This window comes from Oncorhynchus tshawytscha, unplaced genomic scaffold, assembly GCF_018296145.1.
Source record: "Oncorhynchus tshawytscha isolate Ot180627B unplaced genomic scaffold, Otsh_v2.0 Un_contig_120_pilon_pilon, whole genome shotgun sequence".
NCBI lineage: Eukaryota > Metazoa > Chordata > Actinopteri > Salmoniformes > Salmonidae > Oncorhynchus > Oncorhynchus tshawytscha.
In genome coordinates, this window is record NW_024609310.1 from 21,768 (window position 1) to 36,640 (window position 14,873).

Here is a 14,873-nt window from a genome sequence, read left to right on the forward strand (position 1 = left end):
TGTCGCTGCCTGTCACCACGCTGCTTGGTCCGGGTGTGGTGGGTGATTCTTTTACGGTTTTCTTCCGTCGAAGGAGAGTCGGACCAAAATGCAGCGTGGTTAGTTCGATACATCTTTAATAAGGAAAAACACGAACAATACAAAAACAACAAAGGGAATGTGAAAACCTCTACAGCCTATCTGGTGAAAACCTCTACAGCCTATCTGGTGAAAACCTCTACAGCCTATCTGGTGAAAACCTCTACAGCCTATCTGGTGAAAACCTCTACAGCCTATCTGGTGACAACCTCTACAGCCTCTGGTGACAACCTCTACAGCCTATCTGGTGACAACCTCTACAGCCTATCTGGTGACAACCTCTACAGCCTATCTGGTGACAACCTCTACAGCCTATCTGGTGACAACCTCTACAGCCTATCTGGTGCCTACAGCCTATCTGGTGACAACCTCTACAGCCTATCTGGTGAAACCTCTACAGCCTATCTGGTGACAACCTCTACAGCCTATCTGGTGAACAGCCTATCTGGTGAAAACCTCTACAGCCTATCTGGTGAAAACCTCCACAGCCTATCTGGTGAAAAATCCTGAAAACCTCCACACAGCCTATCTGTGAAAACATCCACAGTCTATCTGGTGAAAACCTCCACAGCCTATCTGGTGAAAACCTCTACAGCCTATCTGGTGACAACTAACACAGAGACAGGAACAATCACCCACGAAATACTCAAAGAATATGGCTGCCTAAATATGGTTCCCAATCAGAGACAACGATAATCACCTGACTCTGATTGAGAACCGCCTCAGGCAGCCATAGACTATGCTGGACACCCCACAAAAACCCCATGACAAAAACGCACCACAATAACCCATGTCACACCCTGGCCTGACCAAATAAATGAAGACAAACATACATTACTTCGACCAGGGCGTGACACAGACAGTGTTTTCTATCCAATGCGATCAAGTATATGCATATCCTGGGCAGTTTACAGGCAGTTTACTTTGGGCACGTCAGTCATCCAAAATTCCGGGACAATAACAGGTATGCTAAGAAAGTTAAATAACGATTAAAAAATATAAATACACTACCATTAGTGGTGAAATAAATGAATAGTGGTGTGGGGGCTGTGCTTTGGCAAAGTGGGTGGGGTTATATCCTTCCTGTTTGGCCCTGTCCGGGGGTGACCTCGGATGGGGCCACAGTGTCTCCTGACCCCTCCTGTCTCAGCCTCCAGTATTTATGCTGCAGTAGTTTATGTGTCGGGGGCTGGGGTCAGTTTGTTATATCTGGAGTACTTCTCCTGTCCTATTCGGTGTCCTGTGTGAATCTAAGTGTGCGTTCTCTAATTCTCTCCTTCTCTCTTTCTTTCTCTCTCTCGGAGGACCTGAGCCCTAGGACCTGAGCTCCAGGACTACCTGACATGACTCCTTGCTGTCCCCAGTCCACCTGGCCATGCTGCTGTTCCAGTTTCAACTGACCTGAGCCCTAGGACCATGCCCCAGGACTACCTGACATGATGACTCCTTGCTGTCCCCAGTCCACCTGGCCATGCTGCTGCTCCAGTTTCAACTTCCACCTGACTGTGCTGCTGCTCCAGTTTCAACTGTTCTGCCTTATTATTATTCGACCATGCTGGTCATTTATGAACATTTGAACATCTTGGCCATGTTCTGTTATAATCTCCACCCGGCACAGCCAGAAGAGGACTGGCCACCCCACATAGCCTGGTTCCTCTCTAGGTTTCTTCCTAGGTTTTGGCCTTTCTAGGGAGTTTTTCCTAGCCACCGTGCTTCTACACCTGCATTGCTTGCTGTTTGGGGTTTTAGGCTGGGTTTCTGTACAGCACTTTGAGATATCAGCTGATGTACGAAGGGCTATATAAATAAATTTGATTTGATTTGATTTGAATACATTCTCAAGTTTGGGGTCACTTACAAATGTCCATGTTTTTGAAAGAAAAGCACAATTTTTGTCCATTCACATAAATGTCAAATTGATCAGAAATACAGTGTTGACATTGTTAATGTTGTAAATGACTATTGTAACTATTCTGGTTAGAGCCAGTTTGCGCTGTTCTGTGAAGGGAGTAGTACACAGCGTTGTACAAGATCTTCAGTTTCTTGGCAATTTCTCACTTAGAAGAGCCTTCATTTCTCAGAACAAGAATAGACTGACGAGTTTCAGAAGAAAGGTCTTTGTTTCTGGCCATTTTGAGCCTGTAATCGAAGAGACAAATGACCCAGATACTCAACTAATCTAAAGAAGGACCATTTTATTGCTTCTTTAATCAGCACCACAGTTTTCAGCTTTGCTAACATAATTGCAAAAGGGTTTTGTAATGATCAATTAGCCTTTTAAAATTATAAACTTGGATTAGCTAACAACATGCCAATGGATCACAGGAGTGATGGTTGCTGATAATGGGCCTCTGTTCACCTATGTAGATATTCCATTTTCTTTCAATCATCCGTTTTCCAGCTACAATAGTCATTCTGTGCAGCGCATAACGAGACGTAGGCCTATATCATATTTCTCAAATCCTTTTCAGGCTAAATTCCATCCGACCATGGAGTAACAGTAATGCCTAACTACACTGTAAAATATATATAATAATAATAATAATAATAATATAATAATAATATATAATAAAAATATATAATAAAAATATATAATAAAAATATAATAATAATATATAATAATAATATATAATAAAAATATATAATAATAATATATAATAATAATATATAATAATAATATATATAAATATAACATGTAAAGTGTTGGTTCCATGTTTCATGAGCTGAAATAAAATCTCTGAAATTTTCTAACACACTCTATTTCTCTAAAATTGTGTGCACAAATATGTTTACATCCCTGTTAGTGAGCATTTCTCCTTTGCCAAGATAATCCATCCACCTGACAGGTGTGGCATATCAAGAAGCTGATTAAACGGCATAATCATTACACAGTTGCACCTTGTGCTGGGGACAATAAAAAGGACACTTTAAAATGTACAGTTTTGTTACACAACACTGCAGATGTCTCAAGTTTTGAGGGAGCGTGCAATTGGCATGCTGACTGCAGGAATGTCCACCAGAGCTGTTGCCAAAGAATTGAATGTTCATTTCTCTACCATAAGCTGCCTCCAACGTCATATTAGAGTATTTGGCAGTACATCCAACCGGCCTCACAATCGAAGACCACGTGTAACAACATCAGACCAGGACCTGAGGTGGGTCTGGCTGCCAAGTGGGTGGGCCTATGCCTTCCAAGGCCCACCCATGGCTGCACCCCTGCCCAGTCATGTGAAATCTACAGGTTAGGGCCTAATTCATTTCCATTGACTGATGCCCTTATTATATATATAAAAACAGCCGAACATGTTCTCTTGTTTCTATGTCACCAAATGTTGTGTGAGACAAAAGAGAAGGCTAGGTGAGCATCAATCACTAGTTCGGTGCAGCAGACTGCAGGGGTGTAGTGCTGCAAGTGATGAGCCGCCACAATGGTGTTTGTTTAGTAAAGTTAGATCAATGTCTTGGACGATCACCTAATGATTAATTAGTAGTCCACATCACCAAATATTATAGCATAACATTACTGTTACAACAAAAACAACACCTAATTTCTTAGGAGATTTTAGGATGGTTTGCTGAATCGTCCCAAACTCAACAGCGCCATGAGGCAGAATGTGCTTTGATTAAAACAAAATACAGGAAGTCTATATAATTTAACACCATCTGCTCTAATTTTCTAACCAAACAGTATTTCAAGACGATTTAAATGCATATTCCCATGAAATTGATTGAGATCAAACGATTGGCATGCAGACGCAGCTTGGTCATTTCACTGGTGAAACGCGAAGAATTATAATTCAATATTGACAGTGATGATACCATGGCCTATTTTGAAATGAGGAATGCCTAACTTGGTGATTGAGGGTATTAAACATTTTCAAAGTTCTTGAGACAATGTGTGGGGAAAGGCAGGCGTTACAAGTTTAAATAGTTTTTGCTTCGCTGTGAAGTCTTGAGTTGTTCAGGGATGTGTGATGTCAGAATGACAGAATTCAACCTAGCAATAGACTGGTCATAACTTATAGAGGTCTAATTTAGAGGTTGACCGATTAATCAGAATGGCCGATTAATTAGGGCTGATTTCAAGTTTTCATAACATTCGGACAACGCTTTTAAAAAAATATATATATATATTTTTTGTTTTACCTTTATTTAACCAGGTAGGCAAGTTGAGAACAAGTTCTCATTTACAACTGCGACCTGGCCAAGATAAAGCAAAGCAGTTCGACACATACAACGACACAGAGTTACACATGGAGTAAACAAACATACAGTCAATAATACAGTATAAACAAGTCTATATACAATGTGAGCAAATGAGGTGAGAAGGGAGGTAAAGGCAAAAAAGGCCATGGTGGCAAAGTAAATACAATATAGCAAGTAAAACACTGGATTGGTAGATTTGCAGTGGAAGAATGTGCAAAGTAGAAATAAAAATAATGGGGTGCAAAGGAGCAAAATAAATTAAATAAATGAATAAAATAAATACAGTAGGGAAAGAGGTAGTTGTTTGGGCTAAATTATAGGTGGGCTATGTACAGGTGCAGTAATCGGTGAGCTGCTCTGACAGTTGGTGCTTAAAGCTAGTGAGGGAGATAAGTGTTTCCAGTTTCAGAGATTTTTGTAGTTTGTTCCAGTCATTGGCAGCAGAGAACTGGAAGGAGAGGCGGCCAAAGAAATAATTGGTTTTGGGGGTGACTAGAGAGATATACCTGCTTGAGCGCGTGCTACAGGTGGGTGATGCTATGGTGACCAGCGAGCTGAGATAAGGGGGGACTTTACCTAGCAGGGTCTTGTAGATGACATGGAGCCAATGGGTTTGGCGAGGAGTATGAAGCGAGGGCCAGCCAACGAGAGCGTACAGGTCGCAATGGTGGGTAGTATATGGGCTTTGGTGACAAAACGGACAAAACGGTCTGTGATAGACTGCATCCAATTTGTTGAGTAGGGTATTGGAGGCTATTTTGTAAATGACATCACCGAAGTCGAGGATTAGTAGGATGGTCAGTTTTACAAGGGTATGTTTGGCAGCATGAGTGAAGGATGCTTTGTTGTGAAATAGGAAGCCGATTCTAGATTTAACTTTGGATTGGAGATGTTTGATGTGGGTCTGGAAGGAGAGTTTACAGTCTAACCAGACACCTAGGTATTTGTAGTTGTCCACGTATTCTAAGTCAGAGCCGTCCAGATGTCAACTGGTTGCTGCGGAAAAGGAGGAGGTCAAAAGGGGGGTGAGTGTAGCCGATGTGAAACGGCTAGCGCGTTAGAGGTGGTGCGCACTAATAGCGTTTCAATCGGTGACGTCACTTACTCTTGAGACCTTGAAGTAGTGGTTCCCCTTGCTCTGCAAGGGCTGCGGCTGTTGTAGTTATTGATACATATAGAGACAGATATGACACTATTGAGCAAAGATAGGTATACATTAGACCACAAACAGAAAGCGGACAGGAAACCAAAGATTAAACAGACATAAGTGTAATGGCCGAAGCCATACGTGCTTTATTGTGCATAAGGGCTTAGGGCAAAGAGGAGGAGGTGACCCTTAAATACATGATCTATTATGGAAGGAGCAGGACATCATTATAAAGATTAGATAGAGAGGGTAAAGGCCATAAGTGCTTAGGGTAAGATAGATATACATTCATTTTAGGACATGAGAGGGTCCTGCCACCATTGTAATTTAATCAAGAGCGGATACAGGCGTTATTAGACATGAACATGGAAGAAGCCTGGACTGAAAGATAATGGTGACCGATGACTTGAGGGAAGTAACTTCATTAACATATGGAATGGACTCATATACTGTGTGTGTATTTTTTTTTTTTTTATTTTACCTTTATTTAACCAGGTAGGCTAGTTGAGAACAAGTTCTCATTTGCAACTGCGACCTGGCCAAGATAAAGCATAGCAGTGTGAGCAGACAACAACACAGAGTTACACATGGAATAAACAATTAACAAGTCAATAACACAGTAGAAAACAAAGGGGGAGTCTATATACAATGTGTGCAAAAGGCATGAGGAGGTAGGCGAATAATTACAATTTTGCAGATTAACACTGGAGTGATAAATGATCAGATGGTCATGTACAGGTAGAGATATTGGTGTGCAAAAGAGCAGAAAAGTAAATAAATAAAAACAGTATGGGGATGAGGTAGGTGAAAATGGGTGGGCTATTTACCAATAGACTATGTACAGCTGCAGTGATCGGTTAGCTGCTCAGATAGCTGATGTTTGAAGTTGGTGAGGGAGATAAAAGTCTCCAACTTCAGCGATTTTTGCAATTCGTTCCAGTCACAGGCAGCAGAGTACTGGAACGAAAGGCGGCCAAATGAGGTGTTGGCTTTAGGGATGATCAGTGAGATACACCTGCTGGAGCGCGTGCTACGGATGGGTGTTGCCATCGTGACCAGTGAACTGAGATAAGGCGGAGCTTTACCTAGCATGGACTTGTAGATGACCTGGAGCCAGTGGGTCTGGCGACGAATATGTAACGAGGGCCAGCCGACTAGAGCATACAGGTCGCAGTGGTGGGTGGTATAAGGTGCTTTAGTGACAAAACGGATGGCACTGTGATAGACTGCATCCAGTTTGCTGAGTAGAGTGTTGGAAGCCATTTTGTAGATGACATCGCCGAAGTCGAGGATCGGTAGGATAGTCAGTTTTACTAGGGTAAGCTTGGCGGCGTGAGTGAAGGAGGCTTTGTTGCGGAATAGAAAGCCGACTCTTGATTTGATTTTCGATTGGAGATGTTTGATATGAGTCTGGAAGGAGAGTTTGCAGTCTAGCCAGACACCTAGGTACTTATAGATGTCCACATATTCAAGGTCGGAACCATCCAGGGTGGTGATGCTAGTCGGGCATGCGGGTGCAGGCAGCGATCGGTTGAAAAGCATGCATTTGGTTTTACTAGCGTTTAAGAGCAGTTGGAGGCCACGGAAGGAGTGTTGTATGGCATTGAAGCTTGTTTGGAGGTTAGATAGCACAGTGTCCAATGACGGGCCGAAAGTATATAGAATGGTGTCGTCTGCGTAGAGGTGGATCAGGGAATCGCCCGCAGCAAGAGCAACATCATTGATATATACAGAGAAAAGAGTCGGCCCGAGAATTGAACCCTGTGGCACCCCCATAGAGACTGCCAGAGGACCGGACAGCATGCCCTCCGATTTGACACACTGAACTCTGTCTGCAAAGTAATTGGTCAACCAGGCAAGGCAGTCATCCGAAAAACCGAGGCTACTGAGTCTGCCGATAAGAATATGGTGATTGACAGAGTCGAAAGCCTTGGCAAGGTCAAGGAAGACGGCTGCACAGTACTGTCTTTTATCGATGGCGGTTATGATATCGTTTAGTACCTTGAGTGTGGCTGAGGTGCACCCGTGACCGGCTCGGAAACCAGATTGCACAGCAGAGAAGGTACGGTGGGATTCGAGATGGTCAGTGACCTGTTTGTTGACTTGAAGACCTTAGATAGGCAGGGCAGGATGGATATAGGTCTGTAACAGTTTGGGTCCAGGGTGTCTCCCCCTTTGAAGAGGGGGATGACTGCGGCAGCTTTCAATCCTTGGGGATCTCAGACGATATGAAAGAGAGGTTGAACAGGCTGGTAATAGGGGTTGCGACAATGGCAGCAGAAAGTTTCAGAAATAGGGGTCCAGATTGTCAAGCCCAGCTGATTTGTACGGGTCCAGGTTTTGCAGCTCTTTCAGAACATCTGCTATCTGGATTTGGGTAAAGGAGAACCTGGAGAGGCTTGGGCGAGGAGCTGCCGGGGGCGGAGCTGTTGGCCGAGGTTGGAGTAGCCAGGCGGAAGGCATGGCCAGCCGTTGAGAAATGCTTATTGAAGTTTTCGATAATCATGGATTTATCGGTGGTGACCGTGTTACCTAGCCTCAGTGCAGTGGGCAGCTGGGAGGAGGTGCTCTTGTTCTCCATGGACTTCACAGTGTCCCAGAACTTTTTGGAGTTGGAGCTACAGGATGCAAACTTCTGCCTGAAGAAGCTGGCCTTAGCTTTCCTGACTGACTGCGTGTATTGGTTCCGGACTTCCCTGAACAGTTGCATATCCCGGGGACTATTCGATGCTATTGCAGTCCGCCACAGGATGTTTTTGTGCTGGTCGAGGGCAGTCAGGTCTGGGGTGAACCAAGGACTGTATCTGTTCTTAGTTCTGCATTTTTGAACGGAGCATGCTTATCTAAAATGGTGAGGAAGTTACTTTTAAAGAATGACCAGGCATCCTCAACTGACGGGATGAGGTCAATGTCCTTCCAGGATACCCGGGCCAGGTCGATTAGAAAGGCCTGCTCACAGAAGTGTTTTAGGGAGCGTTTGACAGTGATGAGGGGAGGTCGTTTGACTGCGGCTCCGTAGCGGATACAGGCAATGAGGCAGTGATCGCTGAGATCCTGGTTGAAGACAGCAGAGGTGTATTTGGAGGGCCAGTTGGTCAGGATGACATCTATGAGGGTGCCCTTGTTTACAGAGTTAGGGTTGTACCTGGTGGGTTCCTTGATGATTTGTGTGAGATTGAGGGCATCTAGCTTAGATTGTAGGACTGGCGGGGTGTTAAGCATATCCCAGTTTAGGTCACCTATATAAAGACAGAGCCAGTGCTCTGGGAAGGTGTGTGTTCCGCGGACCATCTAGGCTTCTGATATGTTTGTATTAAAAGCCTATATTGAATTCACAAGTTCTTGTAAGTGTTATATTTTGAAACGATCCTCCACAACACGGCTTTTGTGGAGCGATGGGTAACGATGCTTCGAGGGTGACTGTTGACGTGTGCAGAGGGTCCCTGGCTCGCGCCCGAGTCGGGGCGAGGGGACGGACTAAAGTTATACTGTTAAAACTCCAGAGCCGATGTCAACTAGGCAAGTCAGTTAAGAACACATTCTTATTTTCAATGACGGCCTAGGAACAGTGGGTTAACTGCCTGTTCAGGGGCAGAACGACAGATGTTTACCTTGTCAACACGGGGATTCGTTTTTGCAACCTTCCGGTTACTAGTCCAATGCTCTAACCACCTGCCTTATATTGCACTCCACGAGGAGCCTGCAGGCTGACTACCTGTTACGCGAGGGCAGCAAGAAGCCAAGGTAAGATGCTAGCTAGCATTAAACTTATAAAAAACAATCAATCTTCACATAATCACTAGTTAAGATATTTGATGTTTACCTAGTTTACCTAGTGTGTCCTGCGTTGCATATAATCGATGCGGTGCCCATTAATTTCTCATCGAATCACAGCCTAACGTTACTTCGCCAAACGGGTGATGATTTAGCACTGTCGTTGCACCAAACCTAACCATAAATATCAATGCATTTCTTTAAAATCAATACACAATTATATATTTTTAAACCTTCATATTTAGTTAATATTGCCTGCTAACATGAATTTCTTATAACTAGGGAAATTGTGTCACTTCTCTTGCGTTCCGTGCAGTCAGGGTATATGCAGCAGTTTGGGCCGCCTGGCTCGTTGGGAACTGTGTGAAGTCCATTTCTTCCTAACAAAGACCGTAATTAATTTGCCAGAATATACATATTTATGACATAACATTGAAGGTTGTACAATGTAACAGCAATATTTAGACTTAGGGATGCCACCCGTTAGATAAAATACGGAACGGTTCCGTATTTCATTGAAAGAATAAACGTTTTGTTTTCAAAATGATTGTTTCCGGATTCGACCATATTAATGACCAAAGGCTCATATTTCTGTGTGTAATTAAGTCTATGATTTGATGTTTGATAGAGCAGTCTGTCTGAGCGATGGTAGGCAGCAGCAGGCTCGTACACACTCATTCAAACAGCACTGTCGTGAGTTTTGCCAGAAGCTCGCTCTGAGACTTGGAGTAGTTGTTCCCCTTGCTCTGCAAAGACCGCAGCTTTTGTGGAGCAATGGGTAACGATGCTTCGAGGGTGGCTGTTGTCGATGTGTTCCTGGTTCGAGCCCAGGTAGGGGTGAGGAGAGGGACAGAAGCTATACTGTTACACTGGCAATACTAAAGTGCCTATAAGAATATCCAATAGTCAAAGGTTAATGAAATACAAATGGTATAGAGAGAAATAGTCCTATAATTCCTATAATAACTACAACCTAAAACTTCTTACCTGGGAATATTGAAGACTCATGTTAAAAGGAACCCCCAGCTTTCATATGTTCTGAGCAAGGAACTAAAACGTTAGCTTTTTTACATGGCACATATTGCACTTTTACTTTCTTCTCCAACACTTTGTTTTTGCATTATTTCAACCAAATTGTTGAAATGTTTCATTATTTGAGGCTAAATAGTTTTTATTGATGATTTTTATTGATTATTTTAAGTTAAAATAAGTGTTAATTCAGTATTGTTGTAATTGTCATTATTACAAAAAAATAATATAAAATAGGCCGATTAATCGGTATCGGCTTTTTTGGTCCTCCAATAATCGGTCTCGACGTTGAAAAATCATAATCGGTTGACCTCTAGTCTAATTTACGAATTTAACTTATAGATAGAACCAGCTCTTACCATGACTAACAGTTGTCCTAATCTTCTCCTCCTCCTCCTCTTCTTCTTCATCTTTAATGTTGACATTCAGTTCCAGTGTTTGACTGCAGTCTTCCAGCTTCACTGATGCCATCTCTGGATCCTGCAATGCAAACTGGGCTCCACAGTCACAATCAGGACCCAGTGACTGTAGGTGTGGAAGGAGAGAGGCAGGCTGGGATTGTCCTCACTGTTGATGTTACCGGCCTCAGACTTGATCGGAGTCAGCCTGTAGTAATAAAGAGAAACATACAAAAGTTATTGTCTTCACAGTTCTGGCGCTTTCTTTATTCTCTATTAATTATGTAATTTCAATAGATCAGGTAGCTAAGCATTGACAGAACATTAAATCATTTCCCATTAGACAAAGTGCACACTTTAAATTACACTTAACCTATAGTAGATTTCCTGAATTAAAATAAATGACCCAAAAACCATTTAGTACAAGGTTGCAGTATGTTTCAGGCAGCACTATGTACTATTTTCCTGAATAACCTTGTCTTCACTGTATTGTTTCAATCAGAAACCAATTGTATTTCCCGTTCACACCACAGCAACATTTATAGATAAAGATAGATACAACTGAATGTGTCTGAATATTAGTACATGTAGACAACTGATACATTCAGCGCCAAGTCTGGGACCAAAAGGCTCCTGAACAGCTTCAACTCCCAAGACATCAGATTGCTGAAGAGTTAATCAAATGGCTACCCAGACAACTTGTATTGACCCCGTTAATTACTTATCTGTTTGCACTGGCTATATGGACACTCACATATTCTACACTGACACACACACACACACACACACACACACACACACACACACACACACACACACACACACACACACACACACACAGTAGTGCAACAGTGAAATTGTCTCCCTCTCTCATACACCCGCACTGCTTGCACTGAAGTCCGTTGACGCCAATGACGTCGATACAAAACCAATAACACCTCAAACGAACTCAGAAATCTCAAAGAAATGTGGTTTATTTAGTTATCTTGACGAGATATCGTACATTCACTCAGACAAACCCAAAGTATCTAGCTAACTTATGTGACTTATAAAATAGTTTTATCACGTTCTTCACCCATTCGGCTTGACAGAAAAACAACACATACAATTAAAACCTTTACCAAACGTGATGATACCGATTTGTTAGCTAGAATTTGATAACATGTTCTTTCCAACGTTTGAACACGCTATTACATACCTGTAGCCATACATTTAAAACGGAGACAAAAGGTATCATATTAACATCAAGAGTTCTGACGCTTTCTTTATTCTGAAGAATGGCGTGCGCTTGCCCGGAAGTTCCTGTTTCATTCACACAAATGTAATGTGTATGTGTCCACCTACTGTACAGTTAGTGAACTGCGGGGGGAAAAGTCATGTCCATTCCAGAAAAGCGGGTAAAACGACATCAGACAAAATACGAAAATGGATCAATCAAAAAACCCTCTCACTCCTTCTGTCACAGTCCAAATCACACCCCTACAGTCTCAGGGGCCCGAGAGTGGGGAATGTCTTCATTCCCTGCAATGCTTCGGCAGTTAATTACAAAAACCTTCAGCCGCACATACAATTACATACAGTTTCTTAAACGTCTTGTTCGTTTGGGCAGGACAATTAATCACCTGCGAAATAAATGCCACAAAATCCACCTTCGTCACAAATCAGTGTATCAGTATCCTTCAACTGGTGAACGACATTCTGAATCTCTACAGGCTGCGGGGCATCCACTGCCATAGCTTCCACAGCTCCCGTCGCTCCTTCAACTACTTCCCGTCCTGTAGGAGACCTGCTGTTCAGCACAGATCTTCAAACTCCTTCACCCTAGCAAGGCACTCTGGGAATTCTTCAACTTGAATTCTACCTCAATTGCTACACAGCACATCATCAGATTCTTCAATTACACACACTTGGCCATAAATTACCATGCTTTTCTCAATGTCATCACGGAACCGGCTTATACACCAAACTCTCACTGGGTATATTATGTATCCCAGCATCACATGAGTAGCAGTAGAGAGCGGTGCGTGGGTCAAATCACTGAGGAAGTATATTACAACCTCTGTTAGACATAATGATTCATAGATCATACCACATAATGACAACATAATGATTAATAGATTATGACAACATAATGATTCCAAGTTGACCGGTACTATGCTTTCTAGACGTATAGTTAGGTAGTCGATTAAATGTATTATGCGATAATTGCTATAATAACCATGATATGGAAGTAAACTTGGAGTCACCCGATGATACTTTATTGTTATTGTTTACTCCATGTGTAACTCTGTGTTGTTGTCTGTTCACACTGCTATGCTTTATCTTGGCCAGGTCGCAGTTGCAAACGAGAACTTGTTCTCAACTAGCCTACCTGGTTAAATAAAGGTGAAAAAATAAAAATAAATAAATACGGTGTGTGGTCCTCCCACCACCGCTCGGGAAACCATGCAGTTTACTACAGATTAACTTCACAGTTTGGTGAAAGTGCAAGGTTATCTTGATACTCCTTTCCAATAAATATCGAGGGTCTTAATCTGGTGACATTGTGATCGATGCTTGACTGCTGTTTGACAAATAAAAATATTATCTTGTCCATAATAACCAAACAAAAACATCATTACTTTCACGAAACGTGTTTGTGCCGTCGTGTGCCTTAGTAGCGCAAGTCCCAATTTAAAGTGCATTCGGTAAGTATTCAGACCCCTTTACTTTTTACACACGTTGCAGTCTTATTCTAAAACAGATTAAATACAACAAATCCTTATCAATCTACACAGAATAGCCCATAATGTCAAAGCGAAAACAGGTTTTTAAGAAAATGTTTGCAAATGTATTAAATATATAAAAAAAACAGAAATACCTTATTTATGTAAGTATTCAGACCATTTGCTATGAGATTCGAAATTGAGCTCAGGTGCATCCTGTTTCCATTGATCATCCTTGAGCTGTTTCTACAACTTCATTGGAGTCCACCTGTGGTACATTAAATTGATTGGACATGATTTGAAAAGGCTCACACCAGTCTATATAAAGGTTCAACAGTTGACAGTGCATGTTAGAGCAAAAACCAAGCCATGAGGTCGAAGGAATTTTACCGTAGAGCTCCAAGACAGGATTGATTCAAGGCACAGATCTGGGGATGGGTACCAAAACATTTCTGCAGCATTGAAGGTCCCCAAGAACACAGAGGCCTCCATCATTCTTCAATGGAAGAAGTTTGGAACCACCAAGACTCTTCCTAGAGCTGGCCTTCCAGCCAAACTGAGCAATCGGGGAGAAGGGCCTTGGTCAAGGAGGTGGCCAAGAACCTGATGGTCACTGTCAGAGCTCCAGAGTTCCTCTGTGGAGATGAGAGAACCTTCCAGAAGGACAACCATCTCTGCAGCACTCCACCAATCAGGTCTTTATGGTAGAGTGCCCAGACGGAGGCCACTCCTCAGTAAAAGGCATATGACAGCCCGCTTGGAGTTTGCCAAAAGGCACCTAAAGGACTCTCAGACCATGAGACAACAAGATTCTCTGGTCTGATGAAACCGATATTGAACTCTTTGGCCTGAATGCCAAGCATTCCTCCATGTCTGGAGGAAACCTGACACCATCCCTACGGTGAAGCATGGAGGTGGCAGCATCATGCTTTGGGGATGTCTTTCAGCGGCAGGGACAAGGAGACTAGTCAGGGTCGATGGAAAGATGAACAGAGCAAAGTACAGAGAGATCCTTGATGAAAACCTGTTCCAGAGCACTCAGGACCTCAGACTGGGGTGAAGGTTCAACTTCCAACAGGACAACGACCTTAAACACACAGCAAAGATATCGTAGGAGTGGCTTCGGTACAAGTCTCTGACTGTCCTTTGATCAAGTCAAATCAAATGTTATTTGTCACATGTGCCAAATACAACAGGTGTAGACCTTACAGTGAAATGCTTACTTACAAGCTCTTAACCAACAATGCAGTTAAGAAAAATACCCAAAGAAATAAAACAAATAATTAAGGAGCAGCAGTCAAATAACAATAGTGAGGCTATATAAAGGGGGTACTGGTACAAAGTCAATGGGCACCGGTTAGTCGAGGTAATTGAGGTAATATGTACATGTAGGTAGAGTTATTAAAGTGACTATTATCTAGCCAGAGCCCGAACTTGAACCCGGTCGAACATCTCTGGGGAGACCTGAAAATAACTGTGCAGCGATGCTCCTCATCCAGCCCGACAGAGCTTGAGAGGATCTGCAAAGAAGAATGT

The 14,873-nt window shown here is 42.7% G+C and overlaps 1 protein-coding gene across 1 annotated transcript in view; it reads right to left on the bottom strand.

The window, feature by feature from the left end:
* LOC121844573 (gastrula zinc finger protein XlCGF17.1-like) overlaps nt 1-11,936 on the bottom strand; it is a gene marked incomplete at its 3' end in the record, with an annotated part of 33,688 nt that extends 21,752 nt beyond the window's left edge. The window contains exons 1-2 of the mRNA XM_042314840.1: nt 11,831-11,936; nt 10,594-10,840 (exon numbers count right to left, since the gene is read on the bottom strand). Coding sequence (XP_042170774.1) covers nt 10,594-10,705 — 112 coding nt within the window. The remainder of the gene's footprint in view (nt 1-10,593; nt 10,841-11,830) is intronic.
* Nucleotides 11,937-14,873: the final 2,937 nt, after the last annotated feature.